Source organism: Protopterus annectens, chromosome 3.part1, assembly GCF_019279795.1.
Source record: "Protopterus annectens isolate FY-2018-M chromosome 3.part1, PAN1.0, whole genome shotgun sequence".
NCBI lineage: Eukaryota > Metazoa > Chordata > Ceratodontiformes > Protopteridae > Protopterus > Protopterus annectens.
In genome coordinates, this window is record NC_056732.1 from 1,456,688,764 (window position 1) to 1,456,703,249 (window position 14,486).

At 38.5% G+C, this 14,486-nt stretch overlaps 1 protein-coding gene across 2 annotated transcripts in view; it reads right to left on the minus strand.

The window, feature by feature from the left end:
• Nucleotides 1-1,579: 1,579 nt before the first annotated feature.
• CFAP69 (cilia and flagella associated protein 69) overlaps nucleotides 1,580-14,486 on the minus strand; it is a 2,033,309-nt gene continuing 2,020,402 nt past the window's right edge. For both annotated transcript variants that reach the window (XM_044067529.1, XM_044067528.1), the window contains one exon: nucleotides 1,580-3,068. In XM_044067529.1, the coding sequence (XP_043923464.1) occupies nucleotides 2,892-3,068 (177 nt within the window). In that variant the 3' untranslated portion in view covers nucleotides 1,580-2,891. The remainder of the gene's footprint in view (nucleotides 3,069-14,486) is intronic.

A 14,486-nucleotide genomic window follows, 5' to 3' on the forward strand; every position in this document is an offset into this window, starting at 1 on the left:
TAATGACCAGGTCTAGGATATTGGAGCCCCTGGTGGGACTATGGATTAGTTGATCCAGGGCAATGGAATGTATGAATTCCAAGAACCATTTTGCAAAGGTGTTGGTGTTGGTACATGAGTAGTTTTCAAAGTTAATGGCAGGGTAGTTAAAATCACCCAGTGTTAGGGTGTTTGGTTCTATCTTAATATTTTCCAGTATGTTTACAAAGGTGTAGTGAGAATCTTGGGGTATGGTAGGGGATCTTTAGCAAGCTACAATTTGGAATTGAGTCTTACCTAGTGCTAGTTGCACCTGGAGAATTTCAGACGCATTGTGTTGGGCAACTAGCCTGGTGGTGTGAATAACCTTGGTGAATATTGACATTCCTCCACCTTTAGTGTTTCGGTCCTGGTTTGGTGGCCGAAAAAAAGGTTGCTTCTCCCCAGGGAGACACACACTCACAGTTGGCCAGTGCAGGATTCAAACCCCTACATAACTACATTATGATACTACAGCAGTACGCATTTACACGACGCGCTATACACATTACTGTGTGGGTGGTTAGGTGGCAGGTAACTACTAGGTTTCCTAAAGGTTGCTACTCCTTGCTTCATTTTATTGTGAAAGTTCAATTTTAACATTACATTTCTTAAAAACATTTTTAAATCAGTTATAGTGTCCGGAATATCGGATGGCTGAGCAGGAATGAATGATAAACCTTTTTGTTGCACTAAGATTTCATCTTTAGTTAGATGTTGTCTCGATATATTCCATACAATGTTCTGCTTCAAATCTGGTTCCACATTTTCTTCAACATGGGATATTCCATCATCTCTGGCTGCTCCTTCCTTTTCATCCTTCCTCTGCTGTTGGACCAGTATTGTTGTCTTCCTTGCTCTTGGCATATAAAAAATGGGAAGGTTTGTGTTGCACTCTGTACACTCTCTTTCCGTCTGATTACTGGTTGGCCCAGTGGTATTTCATTGTCCACTTGTGAAATAGCATTATCCAAATTAATCGTTTCACCAGCTGGATTTGTAGGGTTCATTGTTGTTTGAGTTAATAGCCTCTCAGATACAGTGTTGTACTTCATTTGGCTTAGGAATCACAGAATTATTTGTTGTCACTCTATCTGTGCCTTGCTTCACATAATTATGAGGTAGCCTGGGAGTTATTTCAAGTTCATTTCTCCTTTCATTAGATGCTCTCATCCCATTGGAATGAGCTGCGGCTATTACTGGTCTTTGTGGCCTAGGCCAAGAAAAGACATGGCCTTTTTTAAAATCTGCAGTATCCCTCTCTAATGTTTTACATTTTTGTTGTATAGTTTTGCGTTCATATACACTAACATTGTCAGTTATTGTGCTCATGGCTTTATCAACAGTATGAAATATGCTTTAAATATAGAAGAATATAAATGATTGAATACTGGAACAAGAAAAGGATCAATATTGGTTTCCAAAGTTAACAGCTATAATGTGCTAAGCTACTTTTGTTCTGAATCTTTAACTTACGCCATAGTTTAGAAAGTGTAGTTGCTGACCATGGAATACAACAATAAATAAATAAATTAAAATAAAAAAAATCTGCTGCATTCAGAAAGGTTTTCAAGATTTTATTCAAAAGTGAATAATGATTAAGCACTTTCACCATCAAACTTCATCAACTATGCCATTTTCTTTAGGGAGGGCACCTACAGTGACTCAAACAAAAGTTAAGTACTTACTGTAATGTTAGATATGGATAACTGGGCCCATTCATAAGTTCATAGGTAAGGATTAGGCTATCTATCCTAGAGGGCCATTTGAAGGCTAGCCAATTTCCCTTTTTGCGCTCGAATTAAGCTTTCCATTCAGTTACAGACAGGCCTTACCCATCCCATGGTTGATAATTATATACTACTCCTAATGTGAATAACTAGGATCATGCCATAGGTAATTTTAGGGGACCCATGCATGGGATAAAGCATTTAGGAGCCACCTCTATCCATAAGTAGTATAGGGGGCAGTCTTGGGGTAAATTTTGTTTCCCATCCATAGATCCAAGTTGTGCTTGAATATGGACAAAAATTAACTTTGTTTTATGTGGATGGGGAGTCTGTTTCAGAACAGCAGTACTCTCTATGAAATACACCTGTCCCTCCAAACCATTCGGTTGATGTTGATTCTTGTCAACAGTAGGACTAAGGGCATCAGGCAGCTCAGCATATGAAACTTTCCCAAGTTAGTGTTTTTGTGACCAAATATTGGAAGTTTGGGCTGTGCTATGCCTACACCATCTAGCAAGAAGATTTGAAAGTTATATTAGGATCAGATGGGAATGAGGAAAAGGAAAGCAGGATAATGGAAATAGGGAATCCTGATAGTTACTTCAGAGAATGGATAAGTAAGTTTTAATTAGGGAGATGTCAGAATCATTTGGATTAACTTGACAGAGGAGCATCCACTCTGCAGAGGGTGATGCAGCTCCTGCTGATTTGCTGGTTTGAGTTCATACATATCCTGGTCATGGACGATTAGTGAATATTTTCATCAGTTCTCAGCCACTTGGTGAGAAGGTTAGGTGCAACTGGTTTGTTTTGCATTTTTTGCAGACTTTAGGGGGGCCTGAGTGGTACCTGTTGGTCATTACTTTGGCTGTACGTTACTGGAAAATTCAGAGAGCATTACAAGGAAAAAGTAATTATTTTATAAATTATCTTGCTAGAACTAATGCATTTTTGACTTTGTATCACATGAATCAACAAATTAACAAATGATAATGTAGTCAGACTATTTATAGTGCATTCATATCAAATATAAACAATCTTATTACAAAATTAATACATTTTTCACTTATGTGTACATTTATTTGTTACACTAGTAAGACAATAGGAAAGTTAACAAATGCAAATATGGTTCTCTATCTGCATTTAATTTACAGCAACTGTGCTTATTTTGAATCTGTTTATCCCTTTAGCAGCATGGTTTTTTTGCAATGCTCCCCCTCTTATGGAAATCTTCTCATCTGCAAGATTTGTTCGCGCTAGGGGTCCTCCTGTGAGATATGCAGGTGTGCTCTCTACAGCTACAGTTCGGCCACAAAAGCTCTACATTACAGAATGAAAAGAATGTGTTAACAGTATAGTAGCTTCTTATTGATTTGCACATTTAAGTAAATTTGAGCATTATTTTCAAAAAGAGAAGGACATACAGGAAATAAATGAAAGTTATGAACTTACCATAATGTTAGATCTTCATGATCCATGTCTGTCTATTTCAACTTCAGAACTAGTTATCCAGAGGCAGCAGTCACATGGTATCTTTAGGACTTATGCAAGCTGTAACACATCTTCTTCTAGCTCCAATAATGCACATTTCCCTTTCTTTCCGCTTTCATTATCGCTCTAAAAATGCATAGGACTCACTAACTAAATAAAGGCCTCAAGGCCCTTAGGGCCATTCCTCCAAATAAATAAAAAGAAGGAGAGAGCGAATGAAGAGGGAAAAGTGAGTGAGGTTGTCAAAGTAGACAAATATGGATCATGAAGATCTAAAGTTATACAAAATACATAAATTTCCTGTCTTATATGATAGTCTGCCAATCTTATATGATAGTCTGCGGATTCCCCCTCTACAACTTCCTGGGTGGTATCATGGCAGAATACTACAGATCATGGTGAACCCAATAGTTGACCTGGACCTTGCAATTACATCTATAGCTAATAGTGTCTTCCACAAATACCACCTGAAGAGCTCTTGAACAAATTCTGTGACATACCTTCAGCTCTGGTAGAGTACACTTTAGGTTTACCTGGTAAGGTCTTATATTTTGCACAGCAAAAAACAATAGTCTATTAGCCAGCTGGACAGAATAACCTTTGAAATATTTTGCCCCAATTTATCTGAAGTAAGAGAAAGAAACAACTGATAACCCATTTTGTTTTGTGTACAGGTAAAAGTGCAGTTGGTAATGGAAAATAAGCAATGCAATAAATACTCATCACTGTTGGAATACTGACAAAAGAAAATAGATAGGCTAAATGAGTGATTAAGGTTAAGCTCTATTGCTACCTTAGGCTTAAAGTCTGGATATCTTTGCAAAGAAATTCAATTCCTGTGAAATACAATGTAAGTGAGTTTTGAAGACAAGCCTGCACTTCAAAAATGCTCTTAGCAGATATCACTGCCACCAAAAATAAATATTCCATGACAGAGTCAGGTCTGTGTGATAAAGGGCCTAGCCTCCCTACAGTAAGGGATCACTTAACAATCATGTCTAATTTCTATGAAGGTAATAACTCTTCTTATATTTCTTGAAGGTAAATGCAAGGCATTTTTGAGGGTGACATTCTTGTTCAGGCCTCCCATCAAGGAGCCTTCTCTGCCATGGCTTGAAGTTCATGCTGAAAAAAATTACTTTATCACTAAAACTGAGAAGGCCTTCTATGAGAACCATAGTGTTAGGGAGGGGGTGGCTAACAGAGCCGCTTTCTATATATGTACAGAAATTGTTAATACCGGTTGTGGATAGAGCCCCTACCATACTTAAGAGACACCAAGGATTTTTTTACAAAGTTTTTTATATGTACACTAGATAAGCATGCTATTTCCACATCTGTACTTGTCACTTTAGATGTGCGTTCTTTATTCACAGCTATACCTAATTCAGTTAGAATTGAATTTTTTAGACTATTTCTTATGAATAACAATGAAAACACTGAAGGATAGATCAGTTTGATCTGTATGTTTATTGGAAATGGTGCTGGAGAACAATGTTTTTGTTTCTGAGAATGAATACTACATTTAGAAAGCAGGAGTAGCGATGGGCACCAAATGTGCCAATTCTTATGCCAAAATGATCATGGCACAATGGAAGACCACAAAGGTTTTAGTTAACAATCAGTTTTTGAGCCATATTCATTATTATAAATGCTTTGTGCATGATATTTTTCTCTTGTGGATAGGTTTGATGAGGGGTCTACAAGAGCTTTTAGAATTTCTGAACTCTTTGACCTCATTCTTGAGGTTCACTATGTGTTTCTAAGAAACAGAAGTCGATTTTCTAGATGTTAGAGTTATTAAACATTGAGATTTCACCTTGACTACTAGGTTGTTTAGGAGACTATGCAGAAAAAATAATATCCTGCATAGCAGCAGTATGTACCCCCCACATATGTAAGAATGTTATTAAGGGGCAAGGGATGAGAATGTCTCGACTTAATAACAATGGCAAAAGTTTTAAAGGTGCTTTAAATAACCTGAAGAAAGAACTTTCTGACAGGGATTTTTAACCCCTGACAGTATAGCTAGGTCTAGGAAAGCTAAACCATTTTTCTCAGATACACAGGTTTTTAAAAGATCTGAGGATCTCAACAATAGCTCTTGTCCTAATAAATTAGGTGTGCTTGTCTTCTTCTTTTATAATGTTAATAAAGTTTCTGAAATCATGAAAAAGAACTGGCACATTCTGACAGGAAATTACATGATTAAAGAAGTGGTGGGGGCACCCAGTTTCTGTTTTAAGAATCGGAAATTTTTGAAATGCCTTTTATGTTATAAAGGTAACTATGTTTCGTGTGTTGCTTCACAATGTGCAGGGGCCTATAGTTGTAGGACGCGCAGTGTATGTAAATATACAGATCAGGAGAGACTTTTTATTTACCCTACTACCAAGAAAGTTTATACTTTTTCTTTTTATGTTGATTGTATGAATAAGAAACTAGTGTACTTAGCTAAGTGCCAAGCCTTCCCAGTCTTTTATGTGGGCAAGACCAACCGTTCCCTTTTGAAAATCTTTGTGAAATTCATAAATTAGATAGGGATAATGCACTAGCTAAGCATATATTTTGTCAAGGTTCAGTCATACTTTTACTTTTTGAGTGCTGCAGCTGATTTCTATTTTGGTTCTAGTTTACCACATATTGGTTTTTCTTTCTTCTTTGTCGCAGGAGATACAAGTCAAATTAGCATAAAGGGCAGGCAATAAGAAAGACATTTGAGATTAAAAACACAACAGCACCAGGGTGGGGAAAAACTTAATTTCTGTGTGACTCACAAGAGACACTGGTGTGGTCTCTTTCCTAGTTTAAATAAAGCAATTAAAAGTAGAATACAAGTAAAAGACAGTGTGAAGAAAACAAATCACAATATACAAAACAGAAGAAGGCAATAAAGCAGTACAATTTTTTTTTTTATTTTACATTTGTTGGCCGGGAAAGTCCGACTAGGTTCCACAGATCCTGTTTTCAGCAGAGGCCCGGGGAGAAATGCTCTAGAAGCATGTTTTTAGAATGTGGGAGGAAACCGGAGTACTCGGAGGAAACTCACGCAAACGCAGGGAGAACATGCAAACTCCACACAGAAGGCACCCCAGCTGAGAATCGAACCGGAGAACCTCTTGCTGTGAGGTGACAGCGTCAACCACTGCACCACTGCGCCACCTGAATACAGTACAAAATACAAGAAAGCCCGAGTACAAAATACAAGAAAGCGAAAAGAAACTAATTTTTTCCCTCACAGCAAGTTGTGGCAGAGTCTGTGTGAGCTTTTCTACTAAAGCCTTGGAATGTTTTATTTTACCCCTTAAAAAGAAGGTTTAGTTCCTAGCTCTACCCTCAGTTCACAGCTAATTAACCTTAATTGACCTGTTCTAGTTTCTGTGTGACTCACAAGAGACACTGCTGTGGTCACTTTCCTAGTTTAAATATACAATTAAAAACAGAATACAAGTAAAACACAGTGCAAAGAGAACAAATCACAATATACAAAATAGAAGAAGGTAATAAAGTAATATAAAATACAAGAAAGCAAAAACAAACTAACCTTTCCCTTACAGCAAGTTGTGGCACAGTCTGTATGAGCATTATAGTGGTTGTGAGGAAACAGACATCGAGATACAGGATAACATGGATGCCCTTCTTGGATAATAAGAAAGATCTTGTTTGTTTAACTTCTACTCATGGCAGAAGGAAAGACAAACCCACTAGCAATATGTGCTCCCAAAATGTCATGGCTATTCTTCAAAGTACACAGCAATAGGAACCACCATGTGTGTTCATTTATCACTTGACCATTTTGCTGCCTGCCCACAATTCAGCACAATCTCAAAAGCTGAAGGATTCAGCTGAATTGTCAGCATCTCACTCTTTTTTTTAATTGTTTGGCTCCTGTTGTCGCTGTCCTTCAGCAGCCCCTGAGAGCTTCTCCTTCTTCACAGGCTCTATTGTAACTAACACTCCTCTCCCAGACTTTTTACAACAGATGTTTAGGGCTAGTGAGGAAACTGAGGAGCCTCAGGAAAAAATCATATATGTTTTTGGTATGTCCTAAATTAGTTCCCTCACCCATGCACAGACATACTGTCTCAGGATAGATATGCAGTGGGCATTCTGACGTATCATCCCACCTTCGTGCCAACTCAGCAAATGTTCTAATTCTTTAATGGTAACACCCACTGCATGTACCCAACTTCCACTGGAGGTCAACTGCTATTTGCGCATGCTGTCTCCCAGAATGGGCACACCCACCCTCCCCTGCTAATACCTTAGCAGGCTGAGCCACAAATTGAACCAGGGTTACCTGGGACATATACAGGGCATTATCCCTCTGTGCCACAGTGCTGACTATTATCAGCATCATTTTGCAGTTTGTGATGATCATTCTGGGAAGGATATTATAGGCCACAGATTTTAAAATCCTAGAAATGCATGTCCCAAGCAAAAGCTGAGAAGTCTATCATACTTAGATATTTTGCTGAAGAAACTAAAGGAAAGTATATGGTCTTAAAATCTGAACAATTTCTCCCTGAAATTCTGTAATTAAGTGTGTGGGAGGTAGATCAGAGACAGACACATGCCAGAGGTCTGGAAAATACAGATATGTAAGAAAAAAAGAAGTTATGTACCTACCATAACGTTCCATGTTAGTTGTCTTCATCTCATCTTCTTTCTTGCTGGTTGGGATCGGAGCCAATCCTCGGCTCCGACTCAGCCATTTTCTATAGCTCAAGAGCTGTTTACTGGCTCAAGGCTACCCCTTATCCCATGATGCCTAGCGCTAGCTACCTAGGTCTCGTTTGAAATAGTTAACCCCAGACATAGCCAGAGAATCAACTTGTCCAAGCAAACAGGTTGAGCATACCTGTCATACTCTCTAAGTCAGTAGAGGAAACAACCCAGAGAACACTCAGCCAGTGAAACCAAAACTCCTCTCGATCCAATAGGACAGGGGGACAGAGGGTGAGACGCAAGAAAGAAGGCGAGATGAAGACAACTAACATGGAACGTTATGGTAGGTACATAACTTCTTTATGTTAAGTTGTCTATATCGCCTTCGTTCTTGCTGGTTGGGACAGCATCCCTAGCACCTACAATCCTGGGCGGCTCATTGGAACTGACTCTTTAGAACAGTGGAACCAAAGTCAGCTCTTCTCCTGGAGACCATATCTAGCTTGTAATGAGAAATAAAGGTATGAGGATTTGCCCATGTAGCAGCTGCAAAGATAGAATCCATGGGCAACCTAGATTGGAAGGCTACAGAGGTGGCCAAAGCCCTAGTGGAATGACCTTTCGGTTTGATAGGCAACTCTTTGTTTCTCAATTGATAAATGAAGGCAATAATGTGAGACAACCACCTGGATAAGGTTACTTTTGAAACTGGGAGACCTTGTTTTCCTAGAGCGTAGGAAAGGAATAGTTGGTCCAACTTCCTTATATCCTTAGTCCTATGCAAGTAAAAGTGCAATTGTCTCTGAACGTCCAATTGGTGTAATTTGTATTCTGCCTTGTTGGTGTGGTTTAGGGAAAAAGACAGGAAGGTCTATAGATTGGTTTAAATTATTTTCTGAGCAGACTTTCGGAAGGAATGAGGGATCTGTCCTCAGAGCAACCCTGTCCTTATGAAAAACCAAGTATGGAGGACGAACACATAGTGCCTGAAGTTCAGAGACACGTCTAGCTGAAGTAATAGCTACCAGAAAGAGTGTTTTCCAAGATAGAAACTTAATGGAGCAGGACGCTGCAGGTTCAAAGGGGGGCATAATTAAGGAGGTTAGTACCAAATTAAGGTCCCAAGGAGGAGGGGGATCTCTCACTGGAGGTCTAAGGAGAGTAGTCCCTCTTAAAAAGGCTTTATAGAGCTTAGGAGACATAATGTTTGAATTAGACAACCCAACATGAAAGTTAGAAATGACCGCCAATTGAACCCTGATTGTAGCAGAAGCGGACCCAGAATGAAAAAGTTGTGCTCAAAAAGGGCACAGTAAACTCAATTCAATGGGTGGCAATAGTCAAACACACTCTGGCTAGGCTTGTAAATGCCCTACGGCAGATAGCCTAGTATGAACCTATGAACCTATGAACAATAACTAACAAATCAAAATACAGTCTACAGAAAAATACAGTATACTACAGACTAAAGCTAAAGTTTTTTTTTTTTTTTTTTTGATAGGAAAGCCTCTAACTCAAATGGCTAGCCTATAAAAAAGGATAAGGGGGGGGAGAACTCTCCAAATTAAACGAGTTCTACAGGGGGGAGGAAGCTACAAATACACACTTAGCTAACAGATAAGACTAAAAGATAACAATAACCCCTAGGAAAAAGACTATTTCTAGTAAAAAAGTTCTATAAAGAAACTTTATACGAGCCCGATCCAGAAAAATGACACCTCGCAGCTGAAGCGGCAAATGAGATCTGGGTAGCTAGCACTAGGCATCATGGGATATTGGGTAGCCTTGAGCCAGTAAACAGCTCTTGAGCTATAGAAGATGGCCAAGTCGGAGCCGAGGATCAACTCCGATCCCAACCAGCAAGAACGAAGGCTAGATAGACAACTTAACATCAAAGTTTAAATAGATCACCGCTGCAGTAGTCTTAAGAAATATGAGACATCCTGCCAAGGATTGAACCCAGGTGGCCAGCCTTCCAAAGCTTTTGGGCTCATTTCACAAAAAAGCTAAAGGGATGGAGAACACCACTTGCTAGGGCACCAAATATTTCAAAGCTTTCTTGTCTCAGAAGAGAGGGAGGATAAAGTCCTGCCAGACAGAAGCAAAAAAAATAACAAATCCCACACTTGGGCAAAAAATAGTAAAAACGGAAGGATGGAGCAGTTATTATAGCAGTGATATATTAGGACATCTTCTGTTATGGTAAGTAAACATACACAGCAGTACAATGTGCATCATAAGATCACTGTTGCAGTAGCCTTAAATAGCAAGGGATGAATATGGTAGCTTACTGAGTAAGGAAGGAAGCTGGATCAGAATCCAGCATTCTGTGGAGGAAAGTCCTAGCAAAACTTGTTCTAAACCTAGAAAAGGGGTCTAGTTTGTTGTGATTACTAAACATATGCATAGAACACCACTTTGCTACATCTAGTTTTTTTCTAGAGTATACCTGTTTCCAAAAAGCCTTAGAAGTAGCCAGGATCTAGAAGAGTGGGGCCCTGACTTTGGCTGGAAGTGACATTTAGAAATAGTTTCCTTTTTTACTAATTTCATAAGAGACAAATAGCTGATCAGAAATCCTGAAGGATTTACTTTACTCTTTCAGTATAGAACCTGAGTTCAGTATAGAACCTGAGTTGCTTATGGAAATACAGAGTGTGATAATTCTTTATCCTTTATTTTTATGCTCTGGAAAGAAAACGGGGAGATGAATAACCTGGCTTAATGTAACCTCTGAAAAACCTTTGGCGTATAGGAAGGACATGTTCTGAAAGTTACCTTATCTTTGTGAAATAAGAGATAGTGATGACTCACTATAAGAGCTTGTAACTCAAGATACTCTTCTTGCAGTAGACAGAGCCATAGGTAGCACTATTTTCTAGGATAAGAACTTCAGATTAGTCTTGTAAGCAGGTTAAAATGAAATAGTGCAAGTGTTTCCTAAACAAAATTAAGATCAAAGAGGAGCCACCTGTCTGCCATGTAGGTGGATATGTAACATCCATTTCCAAAGTTGTTTCACAAAAGGTAGGGTAGAGATGAGGGATCAATGGGCAGAAAGGAGTACGAATGGCTGAGATAGGAATCATGTTAGATGAATAAGTAAGGTTGGAACTAATAACTCATACAAATATTGAAGAATCACAGGAGTCTGAGCTTTGAAAGGATCCTGGTTCTTGGATTAAATCCAACCAGACAAACTTTACAACTTGAACATATGTGATTTTCTATTAGCAAGTATCTGATTCCTTTAATACACATTGCATGTTCTCAGACAAAAGATGCCTAAATGGTATTAACATTATCATTCAAAATGTTAACTGAAGATGTTGAACACTGGGCATCAAACTCCCCATCTAAGTCAGTCCCATGAGGAATCTTCTGGTAGTTGTCCTTGGTCATTTTCAAAAGAACGGAAAACCACTGTTGTCTGGACCAAAAGGAGCTTACCACAATTATCTTTGGAGAATACTTTTAAATCATGAAAAGAAGTCTGGTTATCAGAGGAAAGGATATAAAGGCATACAATAACATTCCCATCCATTTGAATAAAAAGCTATCAGTCTTCCAAGCTAGTCTGCAAGGAGTCCTGGAGTAGAATGTAATTAACTGTTTTGACTGGAGGCAAACATCTCCTTGAGGATTTTACCACAGAGGGCTCAATTGCTGAAAGACACTTGGGTGTAACTTCCATTCATGGGGGTCTGTCATGGTCCTGCTCAGTTTGTTTTATCACAATGTTTTGCTCTGACAGCATATCATATATGCATCCTGGAGGGACAAACTGAACTAAGTTGTTAGATCCCTGGCTGCCACAGTTAATCTGCGAAGGGGATGGGATCTGGTTCTCCCTTGTTTATTTACTTACCACATCATTACAGTGTTATCTGTGATTACTAACAAAGGTCATGGGATCCAAAGATGGTTTAGAGATTTGAGAATATTTATTATAGCCATCATTTCCTTGACATGTATGTGTTTAGCTTGTCTTGTTTGCTCAGTAGGCTTTGCACTTTCTCTCCCATGGTTACTGCTTCCCAAATAAAGTCTGAGGAATGTGTCACTACAGACTGAATATATGCTGTTAGAGAGAAGGGGAAGATCTGGGTTGAGAGACAATTTATTTAACCACCAATTTAACTTCATTTTTAAAAACCCCAATACTGGACTATGAAATGAGAGAGGCTGTTGGTGTTGAGTAAAAACAGAGTTGACAAGGCGCTGAATCTTTCTTATGTGAAATCTGGCCAAGGGAATCATAATAATATTTGAGAGCATCAAACCTAGAATTCTGAGATATTCTATGGCAGATGCCTGAGTCTGGTTTGAAAATATCACAAAGCAACTCTTCACTTTGTCTGGAGGAAGAAATGCCATCATAAGTGCTGTATCTAGAAGACACCCTAAGAAAAACTATCTTGTAAGAAGGAATAATAGAAGATTTTTCTCTGTTCACCTGAAAAAAAAAACAGGCTGAGTAATAGCTTTACTACCCAAGCCAGAGGAATGTGCAAAAATCAAGTTATTGTCTAAATAAGGGAACATGTAAATGCCCTGTGACCTGTAATGGGCTGAGCAATACAGCAAACCGAGAATGCAAGCGAGATTCAGGAAAACACAAAAAGAACCTGAAATTGCTGCTGACTGGAATGTGATGGTAAGCATCTTTTAAATCCAATGTTACTAGAAAACTGGAAGGTGAAACGAGGGGCAACAGAGACTGTAGAAAAAGCATTTTGAACTTTGGAACTATTATATAAATCTTTACAAAAGAAAGATCAAGGACATGTCTTCAGGCTCCTCCTTCCTTTGGCACCAGAAAATGTTTTGAATAAAATTCTTTCCCTTTTTGATATGGGGAAATAGGTCCTATTATCCTCTGAGACAGCATTTGATCTAGAACTGGTGGGACCAGACCAGACCAGTTTGATTGGGAGGATCTGGAGGAATCCATTGAAAATAAACTAGGGAGTCCCATTGCCAGCTGTAACCTTTTAGAATGATTCTCAAAATCCAACTAAAGTTATCTGGTGTCACAAATTATAATGAAGACCTAAACACTGGAATATATTTATGGGGTTGTTGGGGTAGTGTGGGAGGAATCCAGGGGTGTCATATTGTTAGTCTGATTTTTTTAGGTTGCCAATCATTCTGAGAGGGTCAGTCTTTCGTTTCTGACAATCTCTGTCACTGTTTTTTGAAAATTTGTTTGTCAGAATAACCTTATTGTGTATGTTTGTTCTGCTTTCTGAAAGCAAAGCCTAAACTGAAAGAAAATATTTTGCTATATTTGGGAAAGGATGGATGAAAATATGGTTAACCCCCAATAAACTTTCCCTTTCATTAAAACTCTTAAGGAATTCTGAAGAGGAAGGACAGATAACAATTCCTTATTGGGGTGGGTTGGGCATTTAAAAAGCCAGTTTTAACATCTTCTGGCAAATTTTGAGACTGTAACCAAGCAAATCTTCTAAATCCAAATATGTGCCAGCAGCTCTGAAACAACATCAGCAGCATGATAACAATATTTGATTACCTGTGACATAGCAGATGTTACCACACACATAGTTGTTGAAGTAGGAAATGAACAAATAAAATCATTAGGTTATCATAGGAAGCCAGCAAAATCTTAGACATATACACCTGACAGTTCACAATTCTGAAGGACAACATGGAAGAAGATTAAACTTTTTTTTTTCATCAGACTTAAAACCCACAAATTCACCAGTAGGACTAGTAGACACAAGTTTATTTTTCAGGTTAAGCGCTTTCATCAAAGTAAAACTGACTTCCTCAGAACAATATACAAACAGTCATGTGGATTTAAATATGTCACACTGTCACAGGATAGGTGAGGAATCCCACCAGTCAAACAAAAGATCTCTTGAATAAATTAATACCTTAAAGGCATACACTATAAACATTAAAAATACAATAAAGTACATTTCTGTAAAAAAATTATATAAAATTAAACCCTTTCCACTCTTTCTTTTAAAGCAGGCAAGATAGATATAAAATCATTTAATCCTGGACACAGATTAGCTGCCAAACGAAGCTGCCACATCAGTTCCCTCTTGTTTAAAGTGTTTTCCCACATTTAATAAACATGCATGGAATCAGGAATACCTGACATGACTAAATCATCCTCTGCAAGGAAGAGTAAACCTGTCTGGTGGACATATGCAATAAATAAACTCAATAACAAAAGAAAAAAATTGCTGCCCAGGACCAAGAAGGAGTAGGTGACCAACTGGAAGCAATGTCTCCTTAGCCTAAACAAGCAAATAAGAGCACTAGTGAAATCCTCCAAAGAAAACTTTGAGTCCAAATTGGCCACATCTAGTAGAAACAATCATAAGGCCTTCTTCACATATGTCCATAATTTCAAAGGTAGCACCCAGATCTGTTCAGAACTGGTGGTCAAGGACACCACATGCTGTAGATATAGCAAACTTGATGGCTGACAGATTTAACAAAAATTTCACTCCTCTGCCCCCCCCCCCCCATAAATAAATCAGGACATTCTCAGTACCTGCCTCCTTCTCCTTATATCTAAGGATCAGGTCATCACTGCTCTCT